Below are 22439 nucleotides of genomic sequence, written 5' to 3'. Positions count from 1 at the left end.
TGTGGAATATAAAATGCAATCTCTAAAGGCCTTTTATGCTAACTGATCACCATGGAAAATAACTTTGAATTAATGTTTGTAATTTTACAAGATGTATAATAAGCAATTCTCTGTTAGTCAAAAGTATTTTGAAAATTACCTCTTCTTCTCATTCAGAACAGTAAAATAAACTCAGTGACTCTGGAAGAATGTTTACCTTAAAACAAAGTACATGATGTGATTACAGACACATTACCATAAAATCGATTTGTGAAAACACTCCAGTTAATGGAGAAAAGGCACTCAGCGACCCTAAACATTATTTTAATCTTGGATATATATATATATATATATATATATATATATATATATATATATATCCACACACACACACACACACACACACACACACACATACATACATATACATACATCTACATATCTTGTCAGATTTACCTTCCAAGTTCTCAAAGTATACTTTCAGTTAAGGAATGCAGTTTATGTGTGCCAAGCAATGGCAAGAAAGCAAGTCTTGAAATGGAATATTAATTTGCCATAAGAAAGCCACCAACCTAATATCCACAAGGAAACATTTGAGAATCGAAACATTACACTGCATTGGCTTACAAGACCACTGGCAAAAACCTATCAGAACTAAGGCAAAAACAAATAAACAAACCCTCATGTATATTCAGTCTAACAAATAAGACAAATATTTCTCATCGGCACAGGAAAAGTACATTCTTGTTTGCTTTAAATTTAGTACTTCTTAAAAACTTAGAGAAATATATGAGTCATTGTAGAGCAAATGTCATTAATTTATCGAATATTAATAAATACCATTTATTAATATATTTGCTTATTAAATATTATTTATTATATATTCATTTAAATTTTTCAAATCCATTGTAGATTTCTCCATTGTACTTTTATATTTATTCCCTTTCCTGTTGAATCAAGTTTCATGGTTTTAAATATCATCTCTGGTGATCACTCTCAAATTAATGCCCTCCACCTTGGCCTTCCTCCTGAACTCCAGACTCATGTATTCACCTGACCACTTGGTCACCATTGGCTGTCTGATAGGGCTCTCAAATTTAATATTTCCAAAGCAAAATTCTTTATTTTTCCCCGAACCTATGTATGTCAGTAAGTGAAACCCTCTAGCTATCGGTATACTTTGGAATCACTTTTGTTCTCCTGGTTTCCTCCCATTATCTTCCACATTTGGCATAACAGGTCTTGATCACTTTTTCTCAAACATGTATCTTGAGACAACTCTCTTCTTTCATCTTCACCTTCATTCCACCCACCATCATCTTCCACCTCGACCCCTGCAATAGCCTTCAACCTACTCTCCTACCCCTGATTCCTATCAATCATTCTCCACAAAACAACCAGTGTGACCTACATAGAATATAAACCAGATGAAATGCTTCTAATCTTCCTTGACCATCCAATCCAACTGAGCTCCCCAACCTTCCCATAATATCTTTGTCATATCATTTTGTTTGAAGTCTTTATCCTTACTTCTCTTCAAAGCTATACTGCTCCTTTGTTTGTTGGTCTGCTATCTGTTTTCCTCCCCATTTCCCACTAGAGCATGGGCATAAATGAACTTTTCAAGAGTAGGAAATTGACCTGTGCTACTTATCAACCTCTTTCTAGAACTTAGTACTTACAAAACCAGCAACAGACATTTATTGAGTGAATGGATGCAAGAAAACTGAATGATGACCCGGATGCTATATTTTTTTAAACAAAGCTGTAAGGGATACTATGAAATCTTTGTAAAATAAAATAATTTCTAATTCAAGAGATTGCTGTGGATATCATAGCAAGAGTTTGCAATGTGATCTGCATTTATGCATGGTTTAGCACAAACTCAGGCAATTAGAGCCAGGCTCTGTCTTTCCCAGACGGCTGCCCTTGGGGTGTTCTGTCCTCTTTCTTTCTAACTCCTTACACAAATAGAAGAGTTCCTCAAAACTTACACTTCTGAAAGTAGATTTTCTTTTATTTTTCCTTTTCCTCTCATTCCTGAATCCTCCTTCTTTTCCTGATCTGCTATACTTCTAAAACTTTCTCTTCATTCACCTTGAAGTTTTTATTTTTTAGGCATAAAAGAAGACTCAATACAATTTTATAAAAATTGAATGGAAAGAATAAAAGCTATAAAAAAATAGCTCTGTTAGGAGAGATATTAGATGAAACCTCCCCCTTTCTCAGTTTTCCAAATGTCCTGATTTTAAGTGATATTTAAAATGTGTTTCTTATAGTATTATTATGTAAAAGCATTTAATTTTAATAATATTAATTATTTAATGTAAGTAATAGGGTCTAAGAATCCAATTAAAAACTTTATTATTAATTAATTACCCCTGGAGAAAATACTTCAGTAGGGAGAGAGAATAACAAATGGAATTTTCAATTCTTCTGTTTAGCATGAATATAAAATGTTAAAGCCTGTTTTTCAAAAACTAAAATATTCTACTGTGAAGACATGACACAGACATAATGAATCAAAAGAGATTCACATCAAAGCTCTTAGGAAATTAGATGTACTTACACATATTTTTCTTTGTTTTAAATCTTATAAGATCACGTATCTCCAGATAGTGCAAGGCTATTGATATGCTACATCTAAAGAGACAAACCCACAAATGAAAAACTAAAACAAAGGACCCACTAAAGGCAGATCAGGGTTTTAATAACTTAAAGGGAATATTTTACACCTGTTCCAAAGAGCTTCGTTCAAGTTTTTTTGTTGTTGTTGTTGTTTCTGTCCTATTGGCTACATGACTGGAAATGACTTATTTAAGCTTTCTAAGCCTCAGATTTGTATGCATGAAATGGGGATAATAAAACATTCTGTTCTTGCTTTCAGGGAACATTTAAGTGGGATCATGTTCATGAGCATATAAGAAATATAAACCCAGGTTAAAAATAAAAAACGAAGATGACTTAGAAGGTTTAATCAGATTTTACGTGCAGAAGTTATCTAAGGTGCAGACTGATTTTCTCTCATTTTGAACATTTTTAGAACATGCTCTGTAAACCCCAGCTAACAGGTCCCCCAGTGGAGGCAACATACAATGATCAAGAGCACAGCATATTAGGTCTTTAGGGAATAGACCGAGAAGGGGAATAGCTGGGTCAAATGGTGGTTCCATTCCCAGCTTTCCAAGAAATCTCCATACTGCTTTCCAAATTGGCTGCACCAATTTGCAGTCCCACCAGCAATGAACAAGAGTGCCCTTTTCCCCGCATCCTCTCCAGCACTTATTGTTGTTTGACTTCCTAATGGCTGCCAATCTTACTGGAGTGAGATGGTATCTTAGGGTAGTTTTGATTTGCATTTCCCTGACTGCGAGCGATGGTGAGCATTTTTTCATGTACTTATTGATTGATTGTATGTCCTCCTCTGAGAAGTGTCTGTTCAGGTCCTTGGCCCATTTATTGATTGGGTTATTTGTTATCTTATTGTCTAATTTTTTGAGTTCTTTGTATATTCTGGTTATTAGGGCTCTATCTGAAGTGTGTGGAGTAAAGATTTGTTCCCAGGATGTAGGCTCCCTGTTTATCTCTCTTATTGTTTCTTTTGCTGAGAAAAAACTTTTTAGTTTGAGTAAGTCCCATTTGTTGATTCTAGTTGTTAACTCTTGCGCTATGGGTGTCCTATTCTCGGTCTATTCCCTAAAGACCTAATAAGAGCATGCTACAGGACACTGCTACATCGATGTTCATAGCAGCTCAATTCACGATAGCAAGACTGTGGAATCAGCCTAGATGCCCTTCAATAGATGAATGGATAAAAAAAAAATGTGGCATTTATACACTATGGAGTATTACTCTGCATTAAAAAATGACAAAATCATAGAATTTGGAGGGAAATGGATGGCATTAGAGCAGATTATGCTAAGTGAAGTTAGTCAATCTTTAAAAAACAAATACCAAATGACTCCTTTGATATAAGGGGAGTAAACAAGGACAGAGTAGGGACGAAGAGCTTGAGAAGAAGATTTACATTAAACAGGGATGAGAGGTGGGAGGGAAAGGGAGTGAGAAGGGAAATCGCATGGAAATGGAAGGCGATCCTCAGGGTTATACAAAATGTCATATAAGAGGAAAGGAGGGGTAAGACAAGTTAATACAAATGGAAGAAATGATTTACAGTAGAAGGGGTAGAGAGAGAAAAGGGGAGGGGAGGGGAGGGGAGGGGGGATAGTAGAGAATAGGACAGACAGCAGAATACATCAGACACGAGAAAGGCAATATGTCAATCAATGGAAGGGTAACTGATGTGATACAGCAATCTGTATACGGGGTAAAAGTGGGAGTTCATAACCCACTTGAATCAAACCATGCAATATGATGTATTAAGAACTATGTAACGTTTTGAACGGCCAATAATAAAAAAATAAAAATAAAAGTGGAATTGTTTCCCAGTGGGAAAAAAAAAAAAGAGCACAGCATATATTTGAATTTTGTTTGTTTGTGTTGCTGCACTGGAAAAAAACTATATGGTGACAATATTGGCTAACAGTTAAGGCAGCGACTCTTAAGATCTGCCATATATTGATCTATCAATAATTGTTGATTGTTGTGTTAGTTAACATTATGGGGGGCTGGGGATGTGGCTCAAGCGGTAGCGTGCTCGCCTGGCATGCGTGTGGCCCCGGGTTCGATCCTCAGCACCATATACCAACAAAGATGTTGTGTCTGCCGAAAACTAAAAAATAAATATTAAAAAATTCTCTCTCTCTCTCTCTTAAAAAAAAAGAAATTTATAAAAAGAAAAAAAAAACAAAACATTATGGGCTTTGTGCCAGATAGTTCAGGGTCCTGATTTCAGTTAGAAACTCAAATTGTGGGACTATAGATAAATTACATAAGCTTCCTAAATTTCCTTTTTCTCATCTATAAGATTAAGATCTATCTCCTAGAATTGTGGTGAGGATTCATTAACTTATTCTATAATCTACAAATTCTTATTTTAGCACCAAGTTCTGACTAGTCATCGTTTGGGGCACTCACCAGGTTGAACTGAGAGACACAAATAAATGGCCTTATTATTATGGAATTCACATTCTAGCAGGGGACTAACATGAAGCTTCAGAGTGGTGACAAGTATTTTGATGGAACGAATACAAGGTGACAGAACAGAAGGTGCCTGGGGCTGGGTGCTCCCACTTAAACAGAGTAGTCAGTGAAGACCTCCTGTAGGAGACAACATTCACACTGCACACCTTCAGAAAGGAAGTAACATGGGCAGAGCTGTGGATATGCAGCAGACAGAACTCAATGCATGTCAACTATTTAAAGATGAACGTATTTGCAATAGGATGCTAGAATGGAGCTTTTCCTGCCTTACTTAAAAAAATTTTTTAAAAACACATTCAAATCCAAGAGCACATTATGTCCATCTGAACTGGCTTAGAAGTCGTTGGCCTCATTCCTGCTTCTATAAACTGCCAGAAGCTCTTTCTATTCTCACACTACATACATCTTCCATCACCTTCAAAATATTATTCTCAGGAGATCAGTGGAGTAGATGAAGGGGATTAAAAGGGAGGGAGGAGGGACAGGAAAAGGGAGGAACTGTAGAATGAAATTGACCAAATTATGCTAGGTACATATACAAACATACTAGTGAATTCCACCTTTATGTATATCTATAAAGCACCAATTAAAATAAATAAATTAAAAAGGAAAAGCAGTTTTCATTGGTTCTTTTTTTAGTTATTTTTGTTATAATTATACAAGCTTGGAATATATCATATCCTAATTAGGACTCCATTCTTGTGAAGGTACACAGCGGTGGGATTTGTTGTGATGCATTCATACAGGTACATGGGAAAATTATGTCAGATTCATTCCACTGTCTTTCCTTTTCTTACCCACTCCCTTCCCTTCATTCCCCTTTGTCTAATCTCCTGAACTTCTGGAAACCAGTTTAATAGAAGAAGGGAACAGCGGGAGGAACATGAAAGGGAAAGAGGAAGTACTAGGGACTGAAATGGAGCAAATTGTTTAACATGTACGTATGGTTATGTCAAAATGAACCCCACTGTTATGCATAAGTATAATGCACTAATAAAAACATTTAAAAAATCATCCCCAAAGATCCTAACCCAATTTCCCAACCAAGCTTGAATCATTAAAGAATTCCCTCATCATGATATCAGATATTGCTAATTCTTGTTTGATAGAGATTCCAATATGCCTTCAATTCCCTCTGAGTCCTACATCTCTCACTCATTTTCACATTATGCCTATTTAATCTAACACACAGGACTATAATTTTTGTCCTTTAGACATAGGAAAGCCATGGTCAGATGGATATCATATCCAAGAGAGCAGAGGCCAGGCAGATAGGTGCTTGAGCTACCTTGAGACACAAAAATGTCTTTGGGAAGCTGATGTCACTGGAAAATTGTGCTTATCATAACCTTCCTTTGGATTCATTCTATTATGTGGCCAGAAAGACATTTTGATCCACTACTTGGGAACAAAATTCAGAAGAACCAAGACATCATTGCTCTGCCTTCCAAGGAGAACGGGTCCAGCTGATTAGTTTGGGTTGTCGTTGGTCAGTTTTGGTGTTGTTTTGTTTCCAATTCTGCAAGTTTGAGATGGAATTAAATTGCCCTGGACAACTAAGTAATGCTATTTAGTGTTATTCTTCTTCAGGGCATTGATACTTTTCTAAGTAAAGGTGAACCGATATTTAAAGAATGTTGATTTGAACTATGCCAAATTGTTGATTTGTCCTGGTCCAACCCAGGTTACAATTATAAACCACAGCTATGAGTTCAACTTAGTCAAAATGGTGCCCTGGAAAATTAAAATTTTAAGAGCACTGTCCAATGGTCTACAATGAACCACTTCTCTTTTAAAGCTCAGTATTCTTAAATTCTCTGGAAGTAGATACTTTATCCTTGCCAAAAGAAAAAAAAAAAAGAAAGAAAGAAAAAAGAAAAGGAAACCACTAGGAGATTCCCTTTCAAAAAAAAAAGAGCAATATACTACTACCCAAACAAAATCAACATTTTTCTTCAGGGAAAAGGAAAAATAGAAAGAACAATCAAGCACCTATTCTTGAACTGAAAAGAATTATACTTGATGGTCTATTTTGTATCCTCATATTTAATTCACACAATGATCCAGAGAAGTAGGTACTGTTATCCCCATTTTTTACACATGAGGACACTGAAATAATTCATCCAGGATACAGAGGTTTAAGAATTTGTCTGGATTACACAACCAGTTTGAGCAGAATTGTGTCATAACTCCATGGTGGGCCGATTCCAAAGTCCATGTTCTTTCCATGACACCAGGTATTAGGCAATATTTATCTGTGTGTTCCTTATACTTACATCATCACTTTGGCTTCTTCAATGAAATCCTCTTCCGACATAGAGCCTTCATTGATGGCCTTGATAGCTACCGGGAGATGTGCTCGCCATTCACCTAAGTGAACCACCCCAAACTGACCGCTTCCAATCTCCTTGATAAAAGCCAGTTCAGTCGGATCTATCTCCCACTTTTCTGGGAAAGTAAAACATCCATGTTACAAGGAAGGGAAAGAATGCTAAAATTTTAGAGTTAGAAAAGATTAAGGAATTATCTATTCCTATCCCTTTATTTTACACAGTGGTTAAAAAAAATATAAATGAGTGGAGAGAGGGTATAACGAATTTTAATACTCTCCTTGTGGGTTACCGGTGCAATTCAAAACATTGAGTTTAAAAATTCAAACTCTACTTCCTTGGAGAGCAATGTCCAACAAAGTGAGGATATCAAAACATGTATAAGAAATGAAACACATTTCCATGCCTTTCTAAACTAAGCTGACCAAAACTAGGTCTGGGACATAAAATAGGTATGTCCCCAGTTTGGTTGTGTCCTAGTGTTAACTTGTAAGGCAGATGAATTTTGTGATACTCCCTTTCCTCCTTTCAGCCCCTTCTAGTGTTCTCCCTCACTTCATCCTAAAGAACTTTTCTACCTTGGTGTGTCCTCATCTTATGGAAATCTAATCAATTCATCTAATAAATATGTCCAATGTCAGAACTCTAACCCACACACATCTAAGAGTATATTTGAGGGGCTGGGGTTGTGGATCAGCAGTAGAGCGCTTGCCTAGTACATGCGAGGCCCTGGGTTCGATCCTCAGCACCACATAACAATAAATAAATAAAATATAGGTAATGTATCCAACTACAACTAAAAACTAAATATTTTTTAAAGAGTATATTTGACGTAAAATTTGTATTACTGTGTATTTCTCATTCTATAGAAGCAAATGGGGTGGAGGGGAGAACTATTTCTAAAATAACCTTCTTGAATAGTGTTAAATATCAAATAATTTTTTAAGCATCTCCCTTTTATACATCAATACCAACACCTGCTGGAACTTTAGAGTAATGCACTTAAAAAAAACTATAAAAGCTGATGGCCTCATTCCAACTATATAAATTATTCCTCCTCCCAGGGGTGCATTTGAAAAGGAACCTGGTAGAATATAGTCATCACCTTGGTATTAGCATAAATTTATTCGATAGAATATTATCATAAAGGAAAACAATGAAAAATTACAGTTCATAATTTCATCTGTTCATCAAAACACCGCATTGAGAAAGCAAAAAGGTAAGTCACAGACTAGGAAAAGATATTTCTAAAAACATATATCCATATTTATATTCCTATTTAGAAAATAAATGAATTAACTAGAAAAGACATGTAGCAAAAGTTATTTGGTCATAAAAGAGAATTCCAAATGGCCACTAAACCTATGAAAGAGTGATCAAAATAAATACTCATTAGGAATATACAAATTTAAGCCATAATAAGATACTACTTCTACACACTCACCAGATTGGCTAAAATAATGGTGTTTTTTGTGTGTGGTGTTTTGTTTTGTTTTGGTACTGGAGATTGAATCCAGGATTGCTTAACCACTGAGCCACATCCCCAGCCCTTTTTTAAATTTTTTATTTTGAGATAAGGTCTTGCGAAATTGCTTAGGGTCTTGCTAAGCTGCTGAGGCTGGCTTTGAACTCAAGGTCTTCGTGCCTCAGCCTGCTGAGCTTCTGGGATTAGAGGTGTATGCCATCATAGCCAGCTAAAATGTTTAAAAAAGAAAAAATAATAATACTGAATATTGACAAGGTTAAAAATATGGAGCAACTGGAATTCTTGTACATTGTATGTGGGAGTGGAATTTGGTATAAACTTGGGAACCTAACCATATCTACTAAATCTAAGCACGTGCATACCCTGTGACCCAGTAAGACTGCTCTATGGTATATATCCAACATTCACTGGAGCACATATGCACACTTAGCTTCATCTAAAGATGTCGAGTAATGTTAGTAGCAATACTGTTTGTTAGGACCAAAAGTTGGTCAAAACCCAAATGACCGTCTAACGACACATGAGTAAATCATTAGGGGGTCAGTCCTGGAATATAGCACCATGTCACAGCAAAAATGAACCTACTATGGCCAGCACCATGGGTAAAATTCACAGGTGTAATGAAGACAGGAAGAAGTCAGATACAAATGGATATATAGTGTCAGATTATATAATATTTGATATATAAATAAGGTGATCAAAACAAGGCAAAATAGATCAAGCTATAGATACTAACTTTGCACTGTTTTATATGTGGCAAAAAGTGGAAAAATTTATTTCTAAGAAATTAAAGAGCATCTATTTAACTTAAATATGTGGCTGATAGTGGCACTTTTATTATATATAGTTTCTACAGGGCAGAGGAATGATGGAGGCAACCTGAAATCACCCTTCCATCCACTTCACCATACAACACCCTGATATAATTATGTCATCATGATTTTCAGCATAACCTGAGTACCACTAACAAGAGAGATTTAAGGGAACAAAATACTGCCAGATTATTAAACAGGACTCCCTGGCTCACTCTTATTCTCACAGATTCACAAATACCACTTTCTATAAAAAAGATGAAAAAGACACTTTTAACAGTATTTTTGGTAGGTTCTCTTGGGGTTCGGTTGTTTCCCAAACACCCTTGTAACCAGAGAGTAACAGCCTGAACATCCAAATAAAAAGAACTGTCATTTATCTAAAGGGTGAAGATTAAGTCTCCTGGTGACATGGAGTGAAATATGAAGTATTTCTCCCTGGAGTTGAAATTGCCTTTATGAAATGCATTATTTAAACATGGTGGGAGGGTTAAGCTTTGAAAAGAAGTTTATCTAGATAGACATTTCAGAAGGGCTGAGGATTTAAGGTGTCTACGGTAGGTAGGTTCTTTACTAAGTGTGCATACCTTACCATAGCTAAAGCCAGCTGTGGCTGGTAAACAACCCATCAGTCCAACTGGGCAGCGGAGGCGGGTCAGGAGACCTGCGGAGAAAGAGAAATCTGTTTCAAGCCTAGTTACTAATATAGAAGAAAGAAAGAGACACACCCGGAGACAGTACTATTCTTTTAATAATTTGGCATAATAATGCTTTCTACACATTATTCTGGTTGCTTATTCTTTCCATTTGAAAAACATTTTTTATAAAATAATGTATGTTCCTGGTACACAACTGAAAGACAATGGAAAATATAAAGATCCCTCCTCACAAGATCTTAGTGTCAAGAGAGAAATGGTTGCCACTTTGGTGAAAAATCTTCAAAAGAATGTTTATATACACAATTGAAAGTATATACACATTCAATATATTTTATGGAAATGGAAATGTTTTGTTATATGATTTTTACAGTATGCATGTAATTTATGTATACCAATGACTATAAATAGACCTTAAAATTATTTCTAAAATTTCACTAGTATAAAATATGCTGTATATTCTTTTTATTATTATTATTATTATTATTATTTTAGTTTTTATATAACCTCCCCTCCTTTCTCAATAGATTTTATTTTTTAGAGCAAGTTAGGTTCATAATAAAATTGTGTAGAAGGTACAGAGATTTCCCATATATTCCTTGCCCCTGTACTTGCATAGCTTCCCCCATCATTAGCATCTCCCACTCAGAGAGATGTTAAAACTAATGAACTACATTGACACGTCAGTATCACCCACCGTCCATCATTTATGGGTTGATGCTGCACATTCTGAGTTTGGACAAATAGGTAATGACATGTGCCCACCATTACAGTATGATGTAGAGTAGTTTCACGGGCCTAAAAATCCAGTGTCCCACCTATTCTTCACTCCTTCTCCCTTCTAAGTGTTTAGTCCTATACACCGTCAACCAAATTGAAACTTTTTAGTCAGATTTCTGCAGAGTGCTGTATATTCTTGAACATACATTTATATGTACTTCTCAAGTTATTGTCTTATAAAATGTGATTTCAGGTTGAACAGTGTACAGAAAGGCTACTGCAGTTCATTTGACCACCATCAGTGTTTAAATGTACCCATTTCCTTACCCCCACCCCTTTGAGAGTAGTTCACTTTTTTCTTTTCTTTTCTTTTCTTTCTTTTTTTTGTACTAGGGATTGAACCCAGGGGCACTTAACCACTGAACCGTATTCCCAGTCCTTTTTAATATTTTATTTAGAGACAGGTCTAGCTGAGTTACTTAGGGCCTTGCTAAATTGCTGAGGCTGCCTCAGCCTCCTGAGCCACTGGGATTACTGACGTGCACCACCGCACCCAGCTTAGTAGTAAACACTTTTGAAAAATAGCATGGTAAAGTAAATGGGACTTCATTTGACTGGGTCAATGTGCAGAATTCTAAACAATCAATTTCAATTTAGTTCAATAGGCACTTATTGTTTATTTTTTTCATTAATATTCACTAAGAGCCTGGCATGAGTCATTTACTATCACAATGTTCGGTCCCTCGGGGGCGGGAAATAAACAAGTATATGCACACAAGAAAAGGTAGCTGAGGATAGGTGAAAGCAGAGAAGATAAAATACAGAGACTGTAGATAGTTGCTCAGGGAAGCCCCTCCTGACAAGATGACAGTTATATGGCTTTGGTTGACAAGGAGTCATCTCAGAAAGATCCAGAGAAAGATTCTTGCAGGCAGATGGAACAACATGTGCAAAGACTGGAAGACAGAAACAAGCTTAGCCAGTATAAAAACAGAAAGAAATTTTTCTATTAAGTGCCTACTGAATGCAAGACACTCATCTAGGCAGATCCAAAGATGAATAAAACAAGGGGGCTCTATCTCAGTGAAGAAGGAAAGGAGAGGCTGTTCCAACATCAAGCACTGTGCCAGAGATGCACGCAAAGTTTGCTGGGATGTAGAGAAGGAGCACTGAACACATGGCTGGATTTTAAAAAAGAAGTTTTATGGGAGGAAATGACACCTGAGGTGAATCTGATAAGTGGAGTAACTCACAAGGAAAAAACTGGAAGGACATTCTAGGCAGAGGTGACAGCATGAATGATACTGAGAGATGTGAAGCAGGAAGGTGGTACTTGAACAAAAAGCAAGAGGTAGGGAGAGGCAACAAGTTGTACTTGAGAAGTAGAAGGATTTGTGGTTGTGATGGGCCTTGTAAGTCATGCTAGGGAGCATTGCATTTTCCTGCAGGTGGGAGAGAGCCATTGAGATGTCCCAATTAAGGAGGTGAAATATTCATATTTATATTTTTGGTAGTTCACTCTGGCACCAGAACAGGGTTGGATTAAGGGTGAAAAAGCATCAGAGACAATGACAGCAGTTAAGAGCCTACTGCAATTTTTCACCTGAGCACTGATTAGGGTAGCACTAATAGGGAGAGGCAAGGGTCAGAGGAGACACTTTTAGGGTATGAAATTAATTCCACTTAATAATTAATAAGAAGTTAATAAGAAGTTAGGTGTTGAGAATAGAAACATCAACTACCAACACATCCAGTCTCTTTAATTGGCTACATGATGGCACCATTGCCTGAGATAAATAACAGCAAGAAGCCTAGATTTGGAGGGAGAGAGAGGGTATAAGATGAAGGACCCAACTTCATCACTGAAGTTCAAGGCCAGAGAATTCCAAGTGTCTGTGTCCACCAGGTAGAATTATGCAAAGGGAGAACCCTAGGGTGAGACGACGAGTGATCAAGGATGGAACCCCGTGGAACATCAGTGTTTAAAGGAAGAAAAGAAGGACTCTTTGGGAAGATTCATAGGGAATGATGTGAATCAGAGAAGACCAAGAAAGGATGATGTCAAACGTCTGGGGAGCAGGAAATTCAAGAAATGTCACCACCAGATATAACAAAAAAGGCTGGAATATAGGAGCACTTGAAAGCTACACTGCATGCGCCCAAGTGGGGGTTACTGGCAAAGCACAGAGCTGTGGCAGCTGGAGGTAGAAGCCAGATTCCACAAGCACACCAAATGGAAAGTGAGGAATTGGAGGCAGTCGATGTAGACACATTTATTTTTTCAAAAGTGTGACTAAAAAGAGCAATACACACACACACACACACACACACACACTCACTCAACAGAAGTTTGTTTTTGTTTCTAAAATAAAAATGTCTTAAGGGGTAGGAGGACTGTAGGAGAAGGTTAGGGGAAAAAAATAGAAGAGTGAGCAGAGAGAAAGGAGCCCCAGCAGAAGAGGAGAGATGGGAACAAGAGCACAGGCCAGGCCTTGGCCTCTTTACTGTTGGAGGGTTGGAGGGAATGAGGGTGATGGCGGTGACAGGAGACAATGGAGGAAGGTCATGCTGAGCTGCTTCCATGTTCTTAATGAAGAAGACAGCTAACTGATGTGCTAATAGGCCAGGGATGACTGTTGGAAAAGGCCTTGAGGAGAATGTTAAAAGTTTGAACAAAAAAAACAGAAAACAGTATTACCTAGCAACTCTGAATACCTACTTGAGGTTAGAGCTTCTCCCTAGTGGAGTCTTTATATACAGTTGTTGTTGTTGCTGTTGTTGGACACAAGACCTTTAATTTATTTATTTATTTTTATGTCGTGCTAAGGATCGAACCCAGGGCCCACATGCTAGGGGAGTGCTATACCTCTGAGCCACAACCCCAGCCCTCTAGGTGAGTCTTCATAGCACATGATTCAAGTAATTAAAGAGAGGAATTGGAGAAATTTTCTCTAACATCCCAGTTTTTATTTGCCAAATATTTTTATCCTGGGAAATACTACCAATGGATTAGTGATAGTCTTTCTGTGACAGAAGGAAGTCTGTCACTCTCTTGGCTTTGTCCTTACTTCTGGGTAAGGTGGTGAATCATCGTGGGTTTATATGTTTATATGTACACAGAAAAAGTCAAAGTTTAGGTAGTAATTTTTTAAAATAAGGAGACAGGATCGCCATGGACTCTAATTCACAACTTTTCTAAAACTGAACCCTCCAAAATATCCTCCAATGACATGAGTTGTCTCTTTCTGGAGGATACAATAGACCCTGGAGCCAGAGGGCTCAATGGTTTCAATAGTTTCCATTTCTTCTGTGGGTTCAAATCTCAGCATAGGTACTTATTAGCTATATACTTTGAGCAAGTTATCTCAAAGTTACCTCAAGTTTTTTCATCCATAAGATGAAAATCTCAACAGCACCTACTCATAGGTTGCTCTGAAGATTAAATAAACATAAAAGCACTTGAAACAGGATTTGCCCCAAAGTAAATCTTTAGTAAATATCAATTATTTCTGGGGCGTATGACTTTCTTCTTATCCTTATCACCCTTCTTTCTTGTTTTCTTATTTCTTTTATAGTTTATTTTCTTTCTTTAAAAAATAGCACAATGGTTATGAATTTTTTTCTTTTTTCTTTTGTAGTTGTAGATGGAGAGCATACATTTATTTTATTTGTTTTATTTGTTTATTTGTTTTACTTGTTTATTTTTATGTGGTGCTCAGGATCGAACCCAGTGCCTTACACATGTTAGGCAAGCACTCTGCCACTCAGCTACAGCCCCAGCTCCTGATTATCAATTTTTATCTCCTGTTTTCACTTTTTTTTTCTTGTTTCAGTTTTTTTTATTTTTAAAATTATCTTTGTGGTATTTTGTAGATGATAAGAATGATATACATGCATTGTAATTTTAAAAACTCTAAAGCCATCTATAAAGCAGAAAATAAAAGTGTCCTTTACTTCCAGTCTCAGTTTCCACAGATAAACATTAACAATTTATAGTCTGTTATACTCTTGTTTGTAAATCATATATATGCTTCTTTTTACCAGGAAAAAAAATGGCACTATGATCTGAATATATTGCTTGGAAATTTTTTTTAACTTACCCACATTTTTAATGTTAGTACATTCTAATCTACTTCATTATTTTTCTTAACATCAGTTTTTAAAATTATTTTCTTTGAAGGAAGGAGAAGGAGGAATGAGCAGAAGAAACTCAGAGCCTGTCTCCTGATTCAGGGGGTTTGTATCTCCAGCCACACCTGTGGCCTCCCAGACCTCCCCCTCTCAAATCACACTCCCTGTGACCATCTAGAATATCCATGTGGGCTCATCCTATAAATGGATACAAATTTCTTTGGGTTTATTCCTAATATTTAGGGCCAGTTTAATGGAAAAGTGGTCTCTTTCCAGAAAGGATTATTTTGGTCAACACCACTTTTCATGAGTGAAATCAAAACAGCACTGCATGACAAAAAGTCAAAATAATATGAAAAGTCACAGTGGGTTCCAAATGCTGTAATGCTGACGTCAGAAGATGCCCCCGTGGACTCATAGTGATCCAGCCCACAATGAGTAGGGGCTGAAGGCCAGAGATGTGGTTGCCATTGTGGTGGAACTTTCTGGAATCCTATTATCTTTCTGCAGATGATAGGTTTGCACAAATGACAATGTGGCAAACAATAGCCGGGAAAGGAGGTTAAATATTTCTTCAGTATATTTAGGCCAAAGTGAACCTATAAAAGGCTGGATTTTGTTTAACTTTCTCTTTTCTCCAAACTAGAAAGAACAGAGAGAGATTTAAAGAGAGTTTTCTGTTACAATTGTCTAAAGTAGAGAGCAAACCTAGGAGAAGAGAGTAAAGAGAAGGAGGCATGATCATTTAGGGCATTTGAAACCTTATTACATTTTCCCCTACATAACTTTCCAGAACAAATGCATAATGACCAAAAGACCTTTTGTTCTCAGCCACCCATCATTTTTCTAACATGGTAGAAGTTTGAGAAATAGACTCACTTCTTGCCCCTTCACACTAGAAAAACAAAGGCACATCAATGAAGAGGACAGTGGCCCAGAAAACAGGGTTTTCCAAGTTCCTAAGCTCTTTGTAGAGGGAGACTTATTCCTGTTGAGTGTCTGATACCCACCATGCATTGCTGTCCAGAGCCTGGCTCCCCAGCCCTCCCAGCCCCATGTCCCTCACTTACCAGCGGCATTGTGCTGGTGATACCAGATCAACTCAGGCACTGAAGGAAAAAGGTGTCTTTCAGCCACATACCACTGTCCGGAATCATTCCTTTTAATCTGATAATGTTTTATTGTAGCCTCTGTACTTCTATAGCAGATAAAATGTGAATTAGTAAACAATCAAAAGGTCACTTTAGAACTAAGACAATTCATTAAGCAGCAGAACTCAAATTCTCATGCCATCAACACCATACACTGAAGAGAAGATTGATCAGTTTAACATGTGCCTGACCATCCTCGGAAAATTCCTCAATGGTCTTATTGAGGCCTCAGATTCAAACATAACTTCAGCCAATACTATTTAGGTGAAAAGTTCAATGTCCAAAAAAGTGGAGCTCATCATGGAATACAGAATATTTTGAGCAACTTCAATCCTTCTAGGAATCTATGACAGACTGGAGAACATACCTCAGAACTGCCCCACAGAAGCACAAAAAAAAACCCAAACAGACAGGTGTTTATCCACCAGCTCCCATTCCTCATTGATGGAGCGCTGCTCCTGATGTAACTGCAGGTATTTCCAGCCTAATCAATGGGTCCTATTTTCTTCCACAACCAGAGAACATTCTCAGGCAGGAAGACCATGGGAAGTTTTCTAAGAGAAAAAACCTCCCTGCAGGTCAATCCCAGAGTAGACCAAGAGACAGGAGGAATGCAGCAATAGTATCTTCTACACCTAACCTTATCTAACCCCTTTATTTGATGGTTGAGAAAAGGAAGACAAAAGAGGTCACAGAGCTAATATAATATCACACATAGCGTGTTTGTTAGGATACAATGTGGACTGGCTAGTCCTGACTTTCAGGCCAGCAATCCTCTCCCTAAACTAAGCTCTCACCTCTATTCTGTACATGATGGTGTCACCATAAAAACAGATTGTCCTAGGGCTTATATATTAACCAAAGTCACAGCTGCTTACCTTCTAGCTCTTATAAACACGGAAATGGTGTAAGACCCCAAATGTCTTGAATCTCTGACAATAAATGCACCTTCTTTAGCCTGAAAAACAATTTATTCATTACATAAGTCTATTCCTGCTCAGAAAGACAACATTATGTCTTGGTGATGAAAACCAAAGCTATACCAACTTACTATAAGTCACTAACTATATTCGTACTATAAAGAATGAGACTGAAAGTACACCCAATGTTTTATATCCCCTATAGGTTTAGAAGTCACATTTCTAAAAGTGGTATAATTTGGACATGAATTTATAATGCAAGAGTATTTAAAAACATTCTGATTTTTATAAAAAGAAAGTTCTGTATCTAAGAATCTTGTACCCCACTTATTAGTTATTTTATTGTATTAATTGGGACAACAGATAAAAATAGCTGATTGATAAGATGAACTCTGAGACTGACAGGCCTGTACTTTGGAAGAAGAGAAATAAGGTAGTGGATAGGATGAAGGAAGCAGGTAAAAGTATTTTTGGAAAGACAGAGAATGGATGGAGAGATCATAGTTTATGAGAAATAATGGATTTGGGAGAGTCTGAGGGGAGAAAGAAGTTGCTGTAGGGGTGGGAAGAAATGAAAAGAGAAATGGCAGGAGAACATTTCAACAAGTGTGATAATAAGTTAAAAAGCAGGTCCCTGGGGGCTGGGGAATATATCTTAGTTGGTAGAGTGCTTGCCTTGCATGCACAAGGCCCTAGGTTTAATCCCTAGCACTACAAAAAAGAAAAATTATATATATATTCATTCCTATGGATATTCTTCTAGAGACTCTGATAAGGTTGAAAATTGCTTTAAAATAATTTTGAATATTAGATTCTTTTGATTTCTTTGTTTCCTATTATGAAAAGTTTCAGTCTCCCTGGATATGTTTGTTTTCAAGTGGGAAAACTTTTGGAATCATGTCAAACCCATGACAGTTTACCCTTAGGAAGTGCTGTGCCCCTTAACCTGTGCTTGCAAACTGTGTGACCCAAAGAGCAAGGTCCCCTCCAGGTGCCTATAATCCATCGCCAGAATCTTTTCCTCCTCCTACCAGGCATAAGCCTGATTCCCTGGTCCAAGTGTTTTAAATAAAAGAATCTCCTATAGTCATTTGAAATTTTAAAATCTATCTTTCATTGAATTCCTACAATGTTCAAGAGTTGTGTTATATATCAAAGGGCAAAGATGTAAAAGACAAAGATATAAAAAGCAAAGGTGCGTGTACAGTTTAGATTGCATATACAATAATATATATACATGTCAGTATATGTAATATGCAGATAATAAAGTTGCAGTAGTCTCCTCTTACAAAGAATCAAAGTTGAAAGAACACAAACAGTATTTCCTGATCACAAAGCATTAACACTAGAAATTCCCAACAAAACCCCAAATAAAATGCTCCTACCTCCTATAGATTTTTAATTCTCTCTCTCTCTCTCTCTCTTTGTGGTGATAGGGATTGAACCCAGCACTCTACCAACTGAGCTATATCCCCAGCCCTCTTTAATTCTCTTTTATATAACTCAAGGAAATTAAATAAAAAATGAAAATATCCAGAAGATAATAAGGAAACATCATCTTTTGCTATGCAGCTCTAACAGTACTCAGAAATAAATCCAGTGTTATTATTTATACCAATAAGTAAAAGAAGTAAAAATAAGCATAGCCAACTCAATAAGTTAGTTATAAAATCCAAGTACAATAGAAGAAATAAGTTAAAAAGATCAAAGATAATAAATTATTTTTAAAAAGTAGATAAAATATAAATTATAATTATGATAGATAATAAATTATTTTTAAAAAGTACAACTAACAATTAAGTTCAAAGTCTGGTTGCTCAGGGAAAACAATAAATAAACAGCTAATTCACCTAATCAATAACTAATGGCAAAAGTTTATAAAAAATAAGTCATAAACCAGGTATGGTGGCACACACCTGTAATCCCAGTGGCTCAGGAGGGTGAGGCAGGATAATCTCGAGTCCAACCAGCCTCAGCAAAAGCAAGGCACTAAGCAACTCAGTGAGACCCTGTTTCTAAATAAAATACGAAATAGAGCTGGGGATGTGGCTCAGTGGTCAAGTGTTCCTGAGTTCAATCAAAGGGACTCCGTCCCCAAAAAAGTCATGGGTACAAATATGCAAAAATCCAGAAAAAAATAAAAATTTACTAGACTCTATACAATAAATTTGAAAACTTGAATGAAATGGATAATTAATTAATAAAACATAACTGTCTTAAAATTTAGTCCAGAAGAACTGAAAGTTTTAATGAAACTATGAATAAAAAAATGGATGTTTTTAAAGAGCTAAATTTAAAAGCACCATAGTTACACATTTTGATGTATTAAACCTTAAAAAAAAGTACAGAGATTAAACTAATCCTGAACATATGAAAAGAACAAAAACTTCTAAATTTATGTACAGGTTGAGCTTAATATCAATACCAACAACCCAACTGTGCACAAACAAAAGTACTGACCAGCTTATGTCAACTTACATCACTTAACACAAAAAGTCTAAATAAAATGTTAACAAATCAAATCCAGTAGCACAAAAGAATAATACACCATGACCAAGAGGGTTTGCCTACAGGAATGTCAGAGAAATTCAGTGTTGGAAATCTCATTAATAAAATTTGTCATATTAACAGATCTGAGGGAGGAAAAAAAATCACAGACATCTCCAGAGATGTTGAAAAGGCATTTGACAAACTCCAACTTCTAGTACAACTTTTAAAAATTCTCAGTACAACAGGAAGATATTTGTACTTCCTTACACAATAGCATTCTTTTTTTACTCTAGTCTCAAGTCTTTTATTATGCTTTATGTGGATATCATTCCAAATAATATCAGGAGAAAAAAATCATGCCCACTAACAACACTGGTATTTATACTATTCTGGTAACACTAGGCAATGAAATTCAATGAGGAGCAAAAATTAGAAGTATTGTATTAATATTATAAAAGAGTAATTGAAATCATCACTATTTGTTGCTGGTAAGATCATGTATCTGAAACCTAAGACAATCCAGTGAAAAACTACCAAAATTATGAAAACTCACCAGCATTATTGGATACAAAATTATTTCACAGAACTCAAAATCTTTCATAAATAAAAGCAAGATATATTCATGTATGATAGCAACACAAAAGATAAATGTACAAGCTACATGAGAAAAACTCTTTTCAAAAAAAATTAAATAGGGGCTGGGGATGTGGCTCAAGCGGTAGCGCGCTCGCCTGGCATGCGTGCGGCCCGGGTTCGATCCTCCATGCACCACATACAAACAAAGATGTTGTGTCCACCAATAACTAATAAATAAATATTTTAAAAAAAATTAAAAAAAAAAGATTAAAAAAAAAATTAAATAGGAATAGATTGGAGATATAAATACACAAAAAAAACCATTAAGTATCAAGAAACATAAGAGTTTGTTGTTGTTATTGTTGTTGTTGTTTTCTGTGTGTGTGTGTGTGTGTGTGTGTGTGTGTGTGTAACCTTAGAGTAGGGAAGATAATTCTGACACAAACTCTCAATTCTTACAAAAATTTTCCTGACAAATTCAAACATACATAATTCAAATATTATTTATGCCAGAAAACCATAGAACAATTAAAAAACTGGAGTAAATATTGTCACACCACAAAGATTAATTTCCTTAATATAGATACATAGGTCCTGCAAATTCTTAGAAAAGGATAAAAAATAGAAAACAATGCAAAGGATATGAACAGTTTACAGAAGAGAGAATACAAACATAAAAAATTTAATATATGAATGATATTTAAAATCCCCAGAATAAGAGAAGTGCAAATCAAATCCACACTGAGATGAGGTGTCAAAAGCAAAGATCCAGATGTTTCCTATAAACCACTGGCTGGAGAGGTTATGGGAAACCAGACACTCTTCATTTCTGATAGGTATTCAAGCTGATACAATTCCCACAGAGGGCACTTCAGTCTAGGAAAATCAGAAATGGACATTCTCTTTGAATTTACTAACATCATTTTACAAAAGCCTGTCTATGGGACCATGCCAGGGAAACACCATATTTATTTCAATTTCCTCTTAGCAAACAAAGCTCTACCCCAATATTGCCTGAGGCTGGGTCTCTGACCCTCATCCTGTCTGTCCCTCTGCAACAAAGTGAGTCGATCCTGCTCCTGAACCATTACAGGTATTGAGTTTTAGTTACAGAACTGATTCTTTCTCAGTCACATTTCAAGATTTCCTCAACATCCAACAGCAGTGCTTCATGATACAATACCTCTTATCTAGTTTCTAGTTTTGACTCTATGTTTCCCCACAGTTAATATTTACCGACTATTGGAAATTTAACTATATGCAGTTTTGTTTTGGTTTGACCTAAATGAGTAGTTCTGATCTGAATTTGATATTTTGTCTACCCTACTCTCCCCTTGTTTCCAAAGAATGAAGAAACTACTACATCATGTATTTTTCTGTTTGTGTTTTTAATGAGTGTAAGTTTGTGAGGTTAGAGAGTATATTTAATTGCTTTTGCAGCAGAGGTTATATGAGCAACTCAAATACAAATTCTACAGGCAGAAAGCATGTTAGAATGAATGAGGAGTCTCAGTACATTGGAGTTGAAATCATTTCAGGAGAAATAGATTTCTGAAATTATGAAGAAAGTTAATGGAAAACATGATGTGACATAAATATATTTGACTTACCAACTTACCAAGAAACACGTATTGGGGATGAAGTCGTAATAAGACTTCAGAATTAGAAAGAACAAAAAGCAAGACACCTTGTTAGTTGGTTAAAGTCTTCATAATACGCTTCTCTCAGACATTTTGAAAATATTCAGATTTATTCATCACTACAATGATAATTACCTCCTGTTTCAATAGACGTTCTGCCTGATTTCTGGTAATGTTCCTATGGTACCACCTATAAAAGCAACACAAATAATGTTTAGATTTTTTATTAAATTTTTTCCAAAAAAAAATCTGACCTCTATTTCCTTCATTTTAAAGACCTTGGTCCAGAATTAATTTTAGAAAGTTCTGGCTTTTAAAATTCAGATAAATTATGATACAGTAAGTATTACAGGACAACTGACCAGGTTTAATACAATTTTACTAATTTCAGGCCTGATTGTCTGGTTATTCTAGCATAGCTCATTCAAACTTTCTGACATACATG

At 36.2% G+C, this 22439-nt stretch overlaps 1 protein-coding gene across 2 annotated transcripts in view; it reads right to left on the bottom strand.

Moving 5' to 3' along the window:
• Txk (TXK tyrosine kinase) overlaps positions 1 to 22439 on the bottom strand; it is a 42301-nt gene that overhangs the window by 11395 nt on the left and 8467 nt on the right. For both annotated transcript variants that reach the window (XM_026386383.2, XM_026386394.2), the window contains 5 exons: positions 22130 to 22184; positions 17247 to 17326; positions 16288 to 16415; positions 10303 to 10374; positions 7359 to 7530 (listed from right to left, as the gene is read on the bottom strand). In XM_026386383.2, coding sequence (XP_026242168.1) covers positions 7359 to 7530; positions 10303 to 10374; positions 16288 to 16415; positions 17247 to 17326; positions 22130 to 22184 — 507 coding nt within the window. The remainder of the gene's footprint in view (positions 1 to 7358; positions 7531 to 10302; positions 10375 to 16287; positions 16416 to 17246; positions 17327 to 22129; positions 22185 to 22439) is intronic.

Source organism: Urocitellus parryii, chromosome 10 (genome assembly GCF_045843805.1).
Source record: "Urocitellus parryii isolate mUroPar1 chromosome 10, mUroPar1.hap1, whole genome shotgun sequence".
In the NCBI taxonomy this organism is placed as follows: domain Eukaryota; kingdom Metazoa; phylum Chordata; class Mammalia; order Rodentia; family Sciuridae; genus Urocitellus; species Urocitellus parryii.
This window is presented reverse-complemented; position numbering and strand designations above follow the sequence as displayed.